Below are 17,062 nucleotides of genomic sequence, written 5' to 3' on the forward strand. Positions count from 1 at the left end.
GTAGCCTGCCAGGCTCCTCTGTCCATGGGGTTCTCCAGGCAAGAATACTGGAGTGGGTTGCCGTTCCCTTCTCCAGGGGATCTTCCCAACCCAGGGATTGAACCCATGTTTCCTGCATCTCCTGCACTGCGGGTAGATTCTTTACCTGCTAAGCCACCTGGGAGGCACAATTATCACTACACTAATATTTAGAACTGTCTGAATTGTTAAAGTTTTTGGTTTATGTTTTGCTTCTATTTTCTGATTTAATTCCCATTTCATGCCTGTGGAGCGAAGTGTGGGGAAAGGTGCCTTCTCTTAGTGACCCCAGGGGAATGCTATGCACAGGATGCTTGGAGAATCTTATATTCCTACAACACTGTGAATGGTATCTTCTGTGTACCCCGAGAATACACTGTTTACCTGGAGAGCTCAAACATGTTTAAGCAATCAAGACTGGGGCTGATTAATTTGGTACTGCTGCTGTATTCTTTTTTTTTTCATATTTGATAGGAGCTTTTCCCTTGGTTACAAAACCCAAGCCCATATACAAAATTAGGAACACTTTTAGATGCCTCTTTTGAAAGACTGTTTTAGTCCCTTTTAACTGTGTTAAAAAAAACAAAACAAAACAAAACAAAACAATTTTTCAGCACTATTTTGAAAACTGAAAAGTTCAGGAATATACTTAGTTTCCTTTTATCTACAAAATGGTGCAATTCCAATTCCAACCGATAAGGTCACAACAGATTGGATCAGGCCAATGTATAGGTTCTTCTGCATTGTGCTGTGCTATGCTTAGTCACTCAGTCATGTCTGATTCTTTGTGACCCCATGGACTGTAGCTCGCCAGATTCTTCTGTCCACGGGGATTCTCTAGGAAAGAATACTGGAGTGGGTTGTCATGCCTTCTTCCAGGGGATCTTCCCAACCCAGGGACTGAACCCAGGTTTCCCGCATTACAGGCGGATTCTTTACCATCTGAACCACCAGGGAAGCCCATGAACACTGGAGTAGGTAGCCTATTCCTTCTCCAGGGGATCTTCCCAACACAGGATCGAACCAGGGTCTCCTGCATTGCAGGTGGAGTCTTTGCCAGCTGAGCTACCAGGGAAGCCCGCGTCTGCACTACTTGTAGACAACGTTCACTTATGTTAGTTCTCACTTAAAACACCAGAGGAAACAGGAATCGGCACAGGATAGTAAAACCAAATTCTTAAACCCGTGTGTCCAGTGTCAATTTTAGCTCTTAGATAAAGGCGTGGGATATAAATGAGGCAGAACAGCAGGGAAGAGTCATGCCTGCTAGGGATAAATGACAGTATGGCATCATACAAGGATCATGGTATCTCAACCCAACAGATACATTCCATTTTTTAAAGCCTGTCTTCAAACATGCTGACTAATCATATGTGGGCCCAGACTTTTTCCAGAGGGGTCTGACTTCAGTAAGGCATCTTGAGCTGCCTTGATTACTTTGTAATGATTAAATAGGCACATGGGGGCTTTCTGGACTATCTTTTCTTCATGATGTTGAGTCTAGCTCAGGAATAGCTTTGAGAATTGGTACAGAAAGATAAAGTCACAAGCAGGGCAACTGGTCATCCTGGTAAAGACCTTTCTTTTTATTTTTTTTATTTTATTTTATTTTAATTTTATTTTATTTTTAAACGTTACATAATTGTATTAGTTTTGCCAAATATCAAAATGAATTCGCCACAGTGCTGAGGGATGCCTATGCTCACATCAGCACTATTCATGACAACTGAGATGGAAACAACCTAAATATCCATCAACAGATGAATGGATAAAGCAGATATGGTACATATATACAATGGAATACTATTTAGCCATAAAAGAGAATGAAGTAATGCCATGTGCAGCAACACAGATGCACCTAGAGATTATCATACTAAGTAAAGTAAGTCAGAATGGGAAAGACAAATATATGATATCATTAATATGTGGAACCTAAAATATGACAAAATGAACTTATCTACGAAATAGAAACAGACTCACAGACACAGAGAACAGACTAGGAATTGCCAAGGTGGGGGGAAGGTCAGGGGAGGGCTGGACTGGGAGGCTGGGGTCAGCAGATGCAAACTATATTATATATAGGATGGATAAAACACAAGGCCCTGCTGTATAGAGCAGAGAACTATAAACCACAATGGACAGAAGGAATATGAGACAGCATGTGAGTATATGCATATAACTGAACCACTTTGCTATATAGCAGAAATTAATACAACATTCTAAATCAACTATGCTTCAATAAAACTAATTAATAAAAAAAAAGTGGTCAAGGGGATGGATCGCATCTGGTCACCACCGTGTCCATTTACATCACAGTGGAGCTGATGCTGATACTAAAGAATCTGATTAGCCAAAGGTCTGGAGTTGCAGATTTTTGAATCCTCCTGAACTGACTATTGTCTCAAGATGGCATACTACCCTATGGACTGGCACTGAAAAATGACTGGAACTTTTAAACATGACCTCAACTCCCTCCATATTTTCTGTAGAATGTTGTTTGGAAAGTTCAGAAAGGGCAGGGAACCAAAGTCCGCTCCCCTAGCAAAGAGAATCTCACGTTCTATCTGTTCGACTTAGGCACCCCTGCCCTGAGTCACTGGCTAGCTGGGATGCCCCTGCTTTTTCCTCCCTTGTCTGATGGTGCCAATGCCCAGCTGGCCTTGAATATCAGCTCAGAAACACCCTGATGAAAGGAATGTGAGGGTAGGGCTGAGAGGAGCTTGCCAGGTCTCTGGAAAGGTTTTCATTTCATAGATGAGCAGGCTGAAGCCCAGCACAAGTGTGTACCTCAGAGGACTGGAGATCAACCTTCAGTGTTGCAATAAAGCATGTAGCTGACTTGTCCAAAGGCCCGCAGCCCAGCAGTAGGGCTGAAATTACAATCACAGTCCATGGATGGATAACCCAGCCACTGCTGTCTGTGCCACTGTGCTATCTGGGCCTCCCACCCACAGACCAGCTCCCCGGAAAGTCCCACTTCATAGCAGCGATTTTATTCTGCAGAGGTAGAAGGGAACCAAGCAAAGAGACAAATGACGGTGGAGCCCGACATGAAGTATATATATATGGTGGCGGTGGTTTAGTCGCTAAGCTGTGTCCATGTGTCCAACTCTTGCGACCCCATGGACTTTAGCCCGCCAGGCTCCTCTGTCCATGGAATTCTCCAGGCAAGAATACTGGAGTGGGTTGCCATTTCCTTCTCCAGGGGATCTTTCTGACTCAGAAATTGAATCTGCATCTTCTGCATTGGCAGGTGTATTCTTTACTGCTGAGCCACAAGGGATTCCCATATATTCCCACACACATACTGCTGTAAATCAGAATAATGAATACAAAATGCAAAAGGATCTCAGAGGTTAAAATCTATGCCGTGAGCTGCAGCAGCTCAAAGGTGCAGGGAGCTTGTGCATCTTATACCTACTGGCTGCTCTGTACTAGCTCTCCTCATCTGGTTACCTTGCTGTGCACTTGATAAATAAAGATAAGATAAATTTAAGAAACAGTTAAGTGACAGAGACGTGAATAATGCAGAACAGAGTGGTATGTACTATGCAAATATTTATGCGGTGGGGGAACAGAGAAGACAGAATAGAAGTTCTTAGATTCTCAGTGGGCAGTGAGACAAGAGCGTACAGAGGATATGCTAGAGAAAATGCAGCTCCCTCCTGTCTAGGCTGCTCTGGACAGAGGTGAGGCCTGTCATGCCTCTGGGGCTCTGTCACACCAGGCTAGTCTTGGGAGCCTGGGAAATCACTAGAGCTTTCATAGCCCACTCTAACCAACTTCTGGTTGAAAGAAATGAAGGCTGTGTTACCAAGCAGACAGGAGCATTCTCAAGTTTTCACACAGAACAACTACTTTGTAAATCCAAATGCAAACTCCATTAGTACTTGGCAGGTCCAAAACAGTTGTCCTCTCCCCATCAAGGGAGCAGGAACAGCCCATGTGTTTTGCAGGGATTTCTTTCTAACAGTTTCCCCCTCTCATCTATCAGAGCTAAATGTCCCAGAGCCCAGACTAACTCACTTTCTCCTTAGACCCCACCCTAAAAGGTGCTTAGGACCAGAGGCACTGATCCCAGCTGATGAGTGAAACTGACTAGCACGGCAGCTTGTTAAGAGAGGCAGTCAGGGCGGCAGACTCCACCAGAAGCAGTCTGACTGCAAAGTGTACCTGTCTCTCCTGGGAAAAGAATGTGGATTCCTTTCCTGAAGCCTGCACATCACAGGTGATGAGGACTGACTACCCGAGCAGGCAGCGAAAGGGTGGGGGTGAGAGGAGCTGATCAGGCGGCCTTGCCCCTCTATGGGGGTGGGGGGTGGCGGCAGTGAACACCGCTGCTATAACTCAGATACACGGGAGATCCTCAGGCCCCCAGAATGGTCTGCCCTCTGCAGATCCTGCTTGTTACCCAGGAGCCAAGGCTGTAGCCATGGAAAGAGTTTGGCAGCAAATGGAAGAAAGTCAGGAACTCTGTCACTGGGGGCCCCTGGGTCCACACGTAAGGTCCTGAGGATGCCTGGGAGACAAGCATGCCCCCTGTTTGTGGCCCCTTTATCTTTAGGTTGGAGAAAATGTGCTTGCTATGGAGCAGCTTCCCCTCTGAAGTTCACTGAAATATTCACCAGAGATGGTGGGAGGCAGTGAGGCAGTTGGAGGGCCCCAGAGATCAGCCAGCTCAGCACTGTCCCCAACCACAGGGTTAGAGGGGGAAGCCAGGGCCAGACAGGGCGAGACTCGCTGGGTCAAGGAGGCCCCACCAGAGTCTGCATGGATTCTGAGCCACTGGACTCCCAGGCCTGCGCCTGTCCTGATAAACTGGGCAGCCCGGACCTCTGCAGGGCCTTCCCATCGTGTCTCACCTCATCAAGCTGGGCGGAAACATACAGTCTGTGTCCTAGGTCATCACCTTGACATTCCACGTATGAAAAACAGGTGGAAAAGGAAAAGTGGCTCATGCCAGACCACAGCTGGTACCTGACCTGGCAGGTTTGGGGTCCCTTTGCCTAGGGCTCACTTCACCACACGCCTGGGTCTCCCTAAGGAAATGCCCCGAGTCTCAGCCCAAGCCACCCCCTCGTTTCCTTCCTGGAAGATGTGCAGAGCATCCAAAGGCTAACCCAGACGACCCCTGCATTGCCATCCCTAGCCCCGGAGGCTGAATGTCTTTACCTTCAAATGCCCGGGCAGCATCCACGAGGTGGGTCCAATCTAACCCTGTGGCCGTGTCTGGGAGGGGCATCAGGCCAGGATCTGTGCACTTGGACTTATCCGATAAGGACCCATCGGAGAACCAGAACTCATCTAGACAGAAAAAAACCCAGAGCATCAGTCAGATAGCAGTGTGGGTACTGGCTGGGCCTTCAGAAGGGCCCAGGGGGGTTCTTGTCCCAGGAAAGAAATAGACATCCCACCACTGTTTGTGAAAGAGCCACAACTGCCAGGCTCACTTAGGGGTCACCAATAGGCAGGGGCCGGTGCAAGATCAGGGCTGAGGCTCCCACGAACCAGAAAAGCAGAGGTGAGCTCCTCCTGGGCGGGCTCCTCTGAAGGACACTACCTGGGTCTGACCACCCTGAGGATCACATCCTGTTTTCCTCAGGATGACTTCCCCATGGGAAGAGTGTTGCAAGCCTTTACTGTAAAAACGGTTTGGTACAATCTCTCTTGTACATTTCGCTATGTATAAAAGTGGTGATTGAATTTCGCTTTTGACTTAATGAGATGGTCTGATCAGTGGCTAAACCAGAACCCGCTCCCCATCCTGCACTGAGTATTTGCTAGTCTTCTGTACAAAGACACCTTGTACACTTCTCCTAAACTCTCATCACAGGACGTGAAGCGCTGACGTCACTAGTAATACTGGCTGTTAAGAAGTCATTATGCATCTGCAGACACGCTTCCCGAAGGCTAGAGCTCCTCTAACACGCCTCTTCTGGACCTAACCAGAACGATAGCACACAGCTGCTCATGGACACATCTGACTAATTAGACCAATCAAAATAATGACCACCTGGCTGTCTGAGCCTGCAATTAAGTTATGGAGGGGCCGTAATTAACCAAGTGCACCTGAAATTTCAGCTCCCACATCCTATGGGGTGGCTGTGAAGTGCTGGCATCTGGACCAGGATGGAGGGAGCCTGGGATTTGCCCTTGGAAGACACTACGACTCCCTCTCCAGCACCTTCCATATGAGCTCTTAGCCTAACTCCAGCAGCTGCAGTTAACAATGGAGCCACTCAGATGTGAAACCATCACCCCCTCCACTTGTTACTTTTAAAGATTTTTTTGATGTGGGCCATTTTTTAAAAGTCTTTATTGAGTTTGTTACAATATTGCTTCTGTGGCATGTTTTGGTTTTTTGGCTGTGAGGCATGTGGGATCTTCGCTCCCCAACCAGGGACAGAACCCACACCCTCTGGATTGAAAGGTGAAGGCTTCACCACTGGACCGCTAGGGAAGCCCTGCCCCGTCCATTTTGCAGGGAACCCAGTGACAGGTACTTTATCAAGGTTGCTCCTGCCACCCTCCCCTCCACTTGTTCGTGCTTTACACTAACAACCCTTTCAGCATGTTCTATGCATGAGGTTCTCTGTCCTTGTCTGCTCCTCTCCCGATGGCCCCTCTGAACCCAGGGAGGCACCACAGGGCAGAGGCTGGACTGACTCCACCCAGGTCCCATCTTTACCCAGAGTTTAAGGTTCAACCCCCCAGGGAGAAAGATCAGGAAGCCTGGGGACCTTCAGTCATTTGCCAATCACTTCCTTTATCTCAGAGACAGCAGCTGAAATAGGTTTTCTGCACCAAGTGTAAAAAAATTATTTGACTTGGTGGCAATTACTCTCGCCACTGATTTCCCTGAAGCTGAGTGTGTCAGGGAAATATATATATATTTACATGCATGTGGCAGCTCTGGGAGGGGTGCCCCAGGGCTGGCTGGAACCCAACGTGCATGAGGCACCCCTCACCCGCTGCCTCTCTTTCCCTCACTGGAGAGGAAAACATCAGGGAGTAAAAAATTATTCAGGTGAATGAACATTTCTACAGAAAGTATACTCTCTTGGTTACGTTTTGCTAAGAAATGTCAACTTGAGGATTTTCTTTGCCTTTGTAAAGAAATAGTCCTTCACCTGAGCTTTTAGCATCTTAGACCCTAAAATCAGACCCAATACACTCTGTGTGCTGTGTGCTTTCTCCTTGGGGCACCAGACGATGCTGACCGGCTCTAACCCAGGGGTCCCCGACCTTCAGGATCGAATGCCTGGTGACCTGAGGTGGAGCTGATGTAACAATAACAGAAATACAGTGCACAGGACATGTAACGTGCTTGAACCATCCTGAAACCATCCACCCAAACCCCCGCCACTGGTCCGTGGAAAAACTGTCTTCCATGAAACCAGTCCCTGCTGCCATTAAGGCTGGGGACTGCTGTTCTAATAGGAGCCACGCAGAAAGGAAAAAACAGCAGAGACAGAAAAAGGGGCAAACGCAGGGAGAGGGCAGTGCTGGGCTAGAGTCCATCATACCCTTGTCCTGTCCCTATCGCTCCATGGGCTCAAAGAGCATCTTTCCCAAAAGCCCAACGGGGTAACTGACAAAGGAGACCTGGTTGTCCTGGGCTAAAGATTAGGCTCTGATTTTATGCGGCACAAATCTGAAGCTTGTGGTCAGAAGCTTCTGCCCAGAGTGAGTGAGGTGTGGGTGAGTGGGCCCCACAATCCCACAGCAGGGCTCGTCACAGCCACAGGCAAAGCCAGGACATCCTTTGAACCTCCTCCAACTCTGATGGAGAACCAGGAAAGAAGGGATGTGCGCATGCTAAGTTGCTGCGGTAGCGTCCAACTCTTTGTGATCCTATGGACTGTAGCATGTCAGGCTCCTCGGTCCAGGGGATTCTCCAGGCAAGAATACTGGAGTGGGTTGCTATGCCCCTCCTCCAGGGGATCTTCTTACCCAGAGATCTAACCCACATCTCTCTGTCTGCTGCATTGGCAGGAGGATTCTTTATCACTGAGCCACCAGGGAAGTCTGAAAAGCACCATGCTGCTGCTGCTGCTAAGTTGCTTCAGTCGTGTCTGACTCTGTGTGACCCCAGAGACGGCAGCCCACCAGGCTCCCCCGTCCCTGGGATTCTCCAGGCAAGAACACTGGAGTGGGTTGCCATTTCCTTCTCCAATGCATAAAGGTGAAAAGTGAAAGTGAAGTCACTCAGTCATGTCCGACTCCTAGCGACGCCATGGACTGCCGCCCACCAGGCCCCTCTGTCCATGGGATTTTCCAGGCAAGAGTACTGGAGTGGGGTGCCATTGCCTTCTCTGAAAAGCACCATACACACTGGCTATATTTAAAATAATCAACAAGGACCTACTGTAAAAAATAAATAAAAATAAATATAAAACAATTAAAAAAATACCTAATTTTTTTCTAATGCTTGGAAAATCATACAATTGGGTAAGGCTTCAAACCCCCAAAAGTTCTTTATAATATTTGTAACTGACATTAGGTTCACCCCGGTGATGTTTACTCTGCACCTGCTGTATTGCAGGTCCCGGCAGGTACCATATCACCAGCACCCAGGGATGGAACATCTGTAAGATGTGGGCTCCGCCCTTGAGGAGCCATCAGGGAGCAGATGAGCCCTGCAGCTGCTGCCCTGCAGTCCGGGGAAGTAGCTGCAGGAGCTGGCCCTGCGCTCGGCGAGCCACCGCACGCGCCACAGGTTGCTCCCTGGGCTTTGCAGGCGGGGAGGGCAAGGCATGACTTAGGTGCCAAAGCCTGCTACTTCTGGGCCAGTTCTCCCAAGCCAGCGCTACTCTGGAGTCCCTGCTGCTCTTCTGGGCAACCCAGGAAAGGAGTCATGATTTCCGCAAGACGGCTGAAGTGTGGGCAGCGCTGCCTGTTCCTCCGCTCTCTGGCCTGGACACTGATCGTGTGGCTTCCTGTTTGTTTATCCAGACCCTGAAATCTCGGGGACCATCTATTAAATCTGACTTTACTGCTGCTGTTATAAATGCTGAGGAGCCTTCCTGACAGCATTGCCTGGTGGTCAAACAGCTGTGGTTTCACAATTACTCTCCAGAAACCGAGGGCTCTTCATTACAGGGGAGACGGAGAACATTTAAAATAGAGAAAGAAATGCCCCATGGGGTCAGAGAACACCCTGCCTCTAATGTCTGTGGACACTGTCTGTGGGGCGAGAGAAAGCCACACACACCGAGTCTCCTGCTGGGGTCCACGGCATCTTGAGTGGCTACTAAATTAGAAGCAAATTCCTGATTTCTTTTACTTGTATTAGATCTTCCTCACGCCTTTTAAACTTCAGGATGAGCCTTTGTGAGGGGCTTAGCTGTCACAACTAGAGGGTGTGGGGACACGCAGACCCTAATACTCTTTTTATTTTCTAAAATTTAAGAATTCTTATTTGTCTACCTACCTATGAAGATTGCTACCATTCCCTGGAGGGTTTTATATATTCCATAAAAAAATCACAAGTTCTCTTTAAACATGCTCTAAACCTGCCAATACTTGGGACTGAGCTGAGTGAAGCCAGGTGACCATGTGGTCTCGGAGGAGAAAGATGCTATGAGCACCTTTTGGTATCTTTGGTTTGGGGACCTGTGAACTGTGTGTCAAAATTTCCCACTTTTTTTTCTACCTGGCCCACTAAAGGAATTTTACTCTGAAACCAGCGATGGAAACAAAGGCCCTAAATGTAATGCAGAAACATTTCAGATTTTTTTCAATTGTTCGAGCAAGCCATTTTTTTGTACCTGCAAGTTGAAGACAGAATGATTCAGCACATTCAGGGTCCTCCCCGACCTAGGAAATATATATGAACTGTGACATGAATCACACCTAAAATGTGCCTATTAAGTGTCATCTGTCTCCCAAGACTGGATTAAGATCCTGGTCTCAGGAGAAGCAAGATTCTGAGACAGGCCCAATTTTGAGACATGGAGAAGCTAAAGCTATCAGAAGAAGAAGCCTGTGACTGGTAATTACAAGGAGAAAAGGGGCAGCGATGAGGTCTCACGAGATTCACTGTGAAAAGATAGGCTTGCCAACCCTTCCTCACACTGTCCTTGGTCCAAATTAGGAACCAGATCCAAACGAGTCTATGAGCAGAAGGTCAGATGCTTGCAGAAATAATGATGGTGAAACTTCAGGAGAATACACGTGCCTTCTGCATATTCTAGCTCCACCTCTGTTGCTATTTAAATATCTGGTGCTACCCGCTCTGGCAGCACTAACCTAACTTCCAGTCCAAGACATGAAGCTAAGTCTCTGAAACTAAGAGAAACACCTAGGCAACCCCAAATAGTCCTCGTTTCTCGCTCAAGACGTCTGCGGGGCACAAGATTTCACGTGTCCACTCTCTAGTGTGTTCCAGGGTCAGCCTGTTGGAACTACTCTCAGAGAGAGATCTGCTTACCGGGGCTCAGCTGAGTGATTAGAAATCACAGAAGGCAAAGGATGATGGACATCTGCCTTGAGTAGACACAACAGAGAACCACACAGGTCATCCCACACTGTGGTAACCAGTGGGAGTCAGGGGCCCCAGGGGTGAGCATCTTCCCAAGGACGACCAGGTCCTTAGAGCTGAGTCTCTTGGTGGGAAGGGAGGAGAGAGTCACAAGTTTTGGGGGAAGACAAACTAATTCAAATTACTCCCAGCTACGTTACTGACATTTTGTCATTCTATCCATCAAACTGACAGAATTTTTTTCTGAGTAGGTTGTTAAGTTTAGAAATTGGGGGAATCACATGCCCTGATGGTTCAATGGTAAAGAAGCTGCCTGCCAATGCAGGAGACATGGGTTATATCTCTGGATCTGGAAGATCCCCTGGAGAAGGAAATGGCTATCCACTCCAGTATTCTTGCCTGGGAAACCCCAGGGACAGAGGAGCCTAGTGGGCTTTCGTCCATGGGGTCACAAAGAGTTGAACTCAACTTAGTGACTAAAAAACAACAACATGGCCAGATAAGATTTCACTTGAGAAGAGCAAACAGCAAGGGCCATTCTCACTGCTTTTCCTAGGGGAGTAGACAATGAATTCAGGTCAGGCAGTTTTAAACTTGGATAGCGAACAGTCTCTCCTGCCTGTTTTCAACTATGCCTTTGAACATAGTAAAAAAAGAATACAGTTCTGTAGTAGGTAAGTGGAGAGATAAATCGGCATATCTAGATAATAGAACAGTAGTCAGCACTAAAAGGAAGTGAGCTATGAGGCCGTGGAAAGCCATGGAGGAACGCTGGGTGCATTTTACTGAGTGAGATACTCAAGAAGCCAATCTGGAAAGGCTATCTTCTGCACGATCCCAACTACATGACAATCTGGAAAGGATACAACCATGGAGATGTAAAATGACCAGTGATTACCAGGAGTTAGGAGACAGGGATGAACAGGGCGAGCACAAAGGAATTTTAGGGAGATGAAAGTATCTTGTATACTACCATAATGGTGGATATGTGTCGTCATGCATTTGTTCAAACTCATGGAATGAATGACAAGCGTGAACCCTAATGAAACTATGCACTATGGGTAATGAAGATGTGTCAATATTCTGTAACGCACCCCCGTGATGAGCGGTGTTGATAATGGGGACTGTGCCTGTGGGGACAGGGGGTGTGTACGTGGGAATCTACGTGCTTCTGCTCACTTTTGCTGTGACACTAAGATGGCTCTAAGTAAGTAATGTTTATTAAGAAAAAAAGTTAAACAAAAAAGAGGATATACAGTTGACCCTTGAGCAATGTGGTGGTTAGGTGTGTGGACTTCCCATGCAATAGAAAATCTGTGTATAACTGTATAGTTGGCCCCCATATCCGAGGTGCCACATCCCCTGATTCAACCAACCGTGGAACATACACGACTGTGATATTTACACCGGAAAAAAATTTGTGTGTAAGTGGATGCCTGCAGTTCAAATCTCTGATGTTTAAGGACCAATTGTGCGTTCTCCACGTGGAAGCAAATGAATGAAAGAATGTGAGAACTATATTAACATTTATTCTGTAGATTTCACCATCACACCGCAAGCATTTTAAGTGAAAGATATAACATTTGCAAGAAAATAGTTTTACTGGTTTCAGGAAAGCTATCAAGAGGCCATTAATGTCATCTATTTACAAAAAAGGACACACATTTGCAGAAATATTAGGGTATTAGAATATGTCTGTCTGACCTTCATATCTTTATCAAGAAAGAGTATAAAGGTTTCTCCAGTTTGGGCAAAAGGACTTTTCATAACAAGCAGGATATCATGTTACTTAAAGAAATAGATTAAGAATTTTATAAGACCAGGTTCATTCCTAATTATGTTAAACATTAGAAAGATTATTGGAGCTTTTATGTCATTTAGCCTGGGATTTACATGTGTATTATGAGGTTCAAATTGGTTCTAAAGGATTCTAAAGATAATGCTTTCTATGATGAAATTCAAAAAACAACAAAAAAAACCCCTGACGACAGATATATTTGATTAGATCCTCATTCTTTCTGTACAACAGAATTAACTATGAACAAAGAAAATAAAGCTAACTAATGTTAAAAAAAATCACCCTTCAACACTGACATGTTAATAAGGAACTAACGCTACATAAAAAGGAAAGATTTTAGGATCTGAAGGAAAATCATTTAGAAAGTATCTAGTTAACCTGTGGCTAATATATAAAGAATGAACTGGACACAGAGAATCTAAGTGGTGGGGCTTGGGCCCACATATCCTGATGCCCAGGGGCCACCTTCACCATCACCATCAGCAGGTCTTAAAGATTAGGAAGCAGCAGACACAGAAGGTGAGGAAACCAACCTTCGTCCCTGCATGCTGACCACCAGGACATCTGCCCCATGCCACCATTTTTTCTTCATAAAATCGAGTTTTAGACATTTTTTCTTTATAGACATAATAGCCCAGTTATAGTAGAGAGGTTAGTTTTTTCCTTAATAAAAATGTTTAATGTGGGATTTTCAATTTTCTGCAAAATTGGCAGTAGTGCTTAACTTTTGAAAAAAGTCCACTTTGGGGCTTTATCACGTTTCAGTTCAGTTCAGTTCAGTTCAGTCGTTCAGTCGTTTCCGACTCTTTGCAACCCCATGGACTGCAGCACGCCAGGCCTCCCTGTCCATCACCAACTCCCAGAGTCTACCCAAACCCATGTCCATTGAGTTGGTGATGCCATCCAACCATCTCATTCTCTGTCGTCCCCTTCTCCTCCTGCACTCAATCTTTCCCAGCATCAGGGTCTTTTCACCTTTAAAAATTACTAAAAAAACCCAAACACCCAACGAAATGATATATATAGATTAAAGAATAAGCAAGTTCCCCCAGCCTCTGTAAGAGACCCACCCCAGAGAGCCCTTGAGGCTGGCGTGGTCCGCCCTGGGCACTCACTGCGTAGGCTCCCCACACTGGGCACAGGCTGGGTCCGGGGTGGCAGGGTGCTGTGGTAGGGAGGGGTGGTGCTGAACAGGATATCGTTGGGCAGTGCCTGGTCGAGGATGGAACTGCGGGAGCTGCCAAAGGAAGAGCCCCTGCGGTGGCTGCAGATGCTCTCGTCCGAGAGGGTGCGGTACAGTGAGCGCCGTGGAGACAGGTTCCCATAGAACGAGAACTAGGGGTTCACATGGGGGAGAGAGGAGAACAGACATCAGAAAGCTGGACGCGTGGAGCTCATCTACTCGGGTGGGTCCCAAACCTGCCCTGTGGGCATCTCTGAGCTGTCCCCAGGAAGGCGCAGGGCTGCAGCTCAGCGATGTTACACCAGGCACTTGGATCACAGAAGCAAACAAAGGCTTCCTGCAGTTATTGGATTTGAATGTTTTCCTCCTCTGACGTTCTGTGAAATATTACCAGGAATTAGACATGCACAGCTTTATTAATTCTGAAATGTTAAATGGCAGCTCCATAACCATATAGCCACGGCAGCTTCTGGAAATACAGAAGGTTGCCATTCAAGGCAATAGTTATTTGAAACCACACCGACTGCTGGCTTGATTTTAATTAGAAATGACTGCATTTTAATATTAGGTGATTTCTGTACCAATCACCTACATGTGAGCTTCAATCTAATCTAGATAATAACATCAATTTTTTGAGCAGAGCAGCTTTCTACGTTGAATAAACAGGTTCAAGAAAGACAGTATCAGTCCAGGAAAATCTTATTGTCTATGCACTTTAAAGAAACACTCATAAAAGTTTATTACTGTTATTGAAAATTGAGTTATAGTAATCAATCATAATCACATTTACAGAAACCATTAAAAGTATTGTTAAATCATAGATGGAGTAAGGAAAATTCATACTAGCAAAGCAAGCAGTCAAAAACTCAAGAAAAATTTAATCAAATCTGAGTTTCTAACTCATATTCTGAAGCACATTCCTTATTCCTTTTGCATCAATACTAGTAAAAGCCAGAAAGTTTGCATCAAGCAAATATAGAAACGGCTATTTACGCTTGTCAATGCAGCCACAAGGCTAAAAATATTTCTATTGTATGTGTTCCTTCCATTCTGTCGACGCTGTCCAACTGATGAATGGGAACCAGAGTGTGTATGAACTACAAAGTTTACACCATGAAAAGAAGGCAGTTTGTCTTAGAAGAAAAAAAAAAATGTCAAGGAGAAGTTCGTTCCTATTAAAAGAAAAGGCATTTGCATTTTTGGTACAACAGCCTGCACCCAAGCTCATACAGTACCATATACATGATTAGATACAAGTTAAAAAAAAAGAAAAAAAGACTCATCCTGTTGAATTCTGCTGGGATTCCCTCTTCACACACGACCAGCAGGCTCTTCAGAACTGATTACAGACCCATTAGATTAAAGCAGCTTTGAGGTAGCATCTCATTAGACTGTTACTCTCAGAACACAATTAGGTTAATTGCAGCATTGTTTTATTATAGGGAAGATAGGGGAGCACCAAGACTTGCTGTTTATCCTGATCACAGTCAGGATGGCAATGCCTGACTTTTTTCTTTTCATTTGGACAAGAGAGTGCTGAATTAGCAGGGAGAAGGCTGCACTCCATCGCTGACTGCCGCCAAATACTTACGGGCACGTCACATATCACCATTCGGGCCCTCAGTTACTTGCCAAAAGAGGAGATTGGGCTAGATTACCTGTGAGTTCCTTATCATACCTTCTACACATTAACAAAGTGGCTTGAGAGACTGTAACAATTAATAATAATGCTAAAACGAATAAGGACAATAAGTAATCTGATGGTAGCAACAGGCGGCAGAGTACGTAACTCCTGCCCATTTGTGGGACAGGATGAAAACGCAGCAGGATGGCTTAGAGAACCTGCCCTTGGTACAGTTCTGGGGCAAAAAAGTCAGGCGGTGTGAGTTTTAACAGCTCCTGTTTCTGACTACCCGTCATGGACGGGTCCCGTGCGAGGCTGGTTCTTATGTCCGCTATAAGCCTGTAAATTCTGCAGTACACTTATCATTGCCTCCTTTTTGCAGAGGACGACACTAGGCCAAGAAGTTAAGTCACATGTACAAAATCACATGGCTAAAAAATAAAAAAGCAAATCACAGAGCCAATGTACAAAATCACATGGTGAAAAGGAAAAACAAAAATGAAAAAAGACACACCACATGGCCGACTGTCCTCGCAGCTAAGAGGTGAGGCCATGCCTGTCTGCTTGGAGCTCCCTCTATCCATCCAGAAGTCTCCCTTCCTGACCTCTCTCAGCCTTACTCCGCTTCCTGGTGGAATAACAGTGTGAAAATGGCCCTGGGAGTCCTGGCGTCTCTTTAGGCGTTTCCTTAGTGTTTCTGGTAACTTCAAAGCTACACAGAAGTCACTGACCTTCCTCCTCCCCTCCTCCACCGAGGGGCTGTCGGGAAGCATCAGTTTCAGAAAGTCTTCTTTCGAGAGCACGTGCTGAGTTTCTGAGACAGCATCTCCCACCACTGCTTGCTGCTGAGCTGCCGAGGACAGCAGGTCCATCTCACTGTACAGCCTGGGAGGAAATTAAGATGGGTCATCGGCATATGTAAAGCGCCTGCACCCTTACGAACTAAAATCCAGTCTCCACCTTCAACCACCACATTCACACACACACACACACCCAGCTCTTAATTATTGAGCGAGTTCACTTTAGCCACATCTCCTCTGGATCCCCATGCTATCTCACATGTATGAAATGAGCTCAACAGCAGAGTTAGGGTTCTGAATAATTCAGAGACAAATCAGATCCCCAAAGCCCTGAATGAGAAAACAGAGTCAACTTTTCAAACAAGGCTGTGTGTTCCCTTTCCTAATCTGTATCAGAAAACACAGTTTCAATAATTCATCAGAGATTATCCTGTGTTCTTTGAAGGAAGCCTGGTGCTTCTCAGGAAATTGAGAGAGCCTTTCTCTTGTGGCTGGACAAACACACCCCACCGCCCATCCAGCAACACAGAGCGCAGGACTCTGGGGAACTTGACACTGAAGAGCAATCGATCTGGGCACATGCCAAGCATTTTTATTATCAGCAACTTCACAGAGCCGATTCAATAAGTAAAGAAGCTGTCTCCCTTATCAGTGTATAGAAATGTATTTATGGACAACAAAAAACTATCTAGCTGAATTACTGTTTTTGCTGCTTTTCCAGGGAGAAAACCGGGGAGTTATTTTTTAAAAGCTTTGGTCTGAAGCATTGCTGAAGACATGGTGAGTATAGAACCAGGGGCTGGACTGTCAGCAGAGATGGATGGGCCACGTGACCCAGAAATGGGATGATGGTCCAGGGAGGCAGGCCACAGAGGATGACCTGTGTCACCGTCTTGTGTCACAGAGGTGACCCTCTTTCTAAAGCAAGGCTATTGCATCACAGGGGAATGGCTTGCTGAGAAGTTATCAGGATATGAAACACACAGACATGCTCAAAATTAAGAACTATTTATCTGAAATTGCTACAGCTCTTGCTTGGTTCTCCAGTTAGGTGCCGTGTCCCAAACGTTTTGGCTCTGGAAGCACCAGCAATGCTGATGACGTGAATATAGCGACTGGGGCAGAAACTGTAAAAATCTCTAAATGTGACTGAAGA

The 17,062-nt window shown here is 46.0% G+C and overlaps 1 protein-coding gene across 5 annotated transcripts in view; it reads right to left on the bottom strand.

Annotated features, from left to right (window-relative positions):
- SIPA1L2 (signal induced proliferation associated 1 like 2) overlaps positions 1-17,062 on the bottom strand; it is a 249,552-nt gene that overhangs the window by 13,677 nt on the left and 218,813 nt on the right. For 3 of the 5 annotated variants that reach the window (XM_055588315.1, XM_055588284.1, XM_055588294.1), the window contains exons 17-19: positions 15,838-15,991; positions 13,370-13,634; positions 5,191-5,322 (exon numbers count right to left, since the gene is read on the bottom strand). In XM_055588315.1, coding sequence (XP_055444290.1) covers positions 5,191-5,322; positions 13,370-13,634; positions 15,838-15,991 — 551 coding nt within the window. The remainder of the gene's footprint in view (positions 1-5,190; positions 5,323-13,369; positions 13,635-15,837; positions 15,992-17,062) is intronic. The other 2 variants (XM_055588324.1, XM_055588305.1) reach the window with 1 other exon arrangement.

Source organism: Bubalus kerabau, chromosome 1 (assembly GCF_029407905.1).
Source record: "Bubalus kerabau isolate K-KA32 ecotype Philippines breed swamp buffalo chromosome 1, PCC_UOA_SB_1v2, whole genome shotgun sequence".
NCBI classification, from domain to species: Eukaryota; Metazoa; Chordata; class Mammalia; order Artiodactyla; family Bovidae; genus Bubalus; species Bubalus kerabau.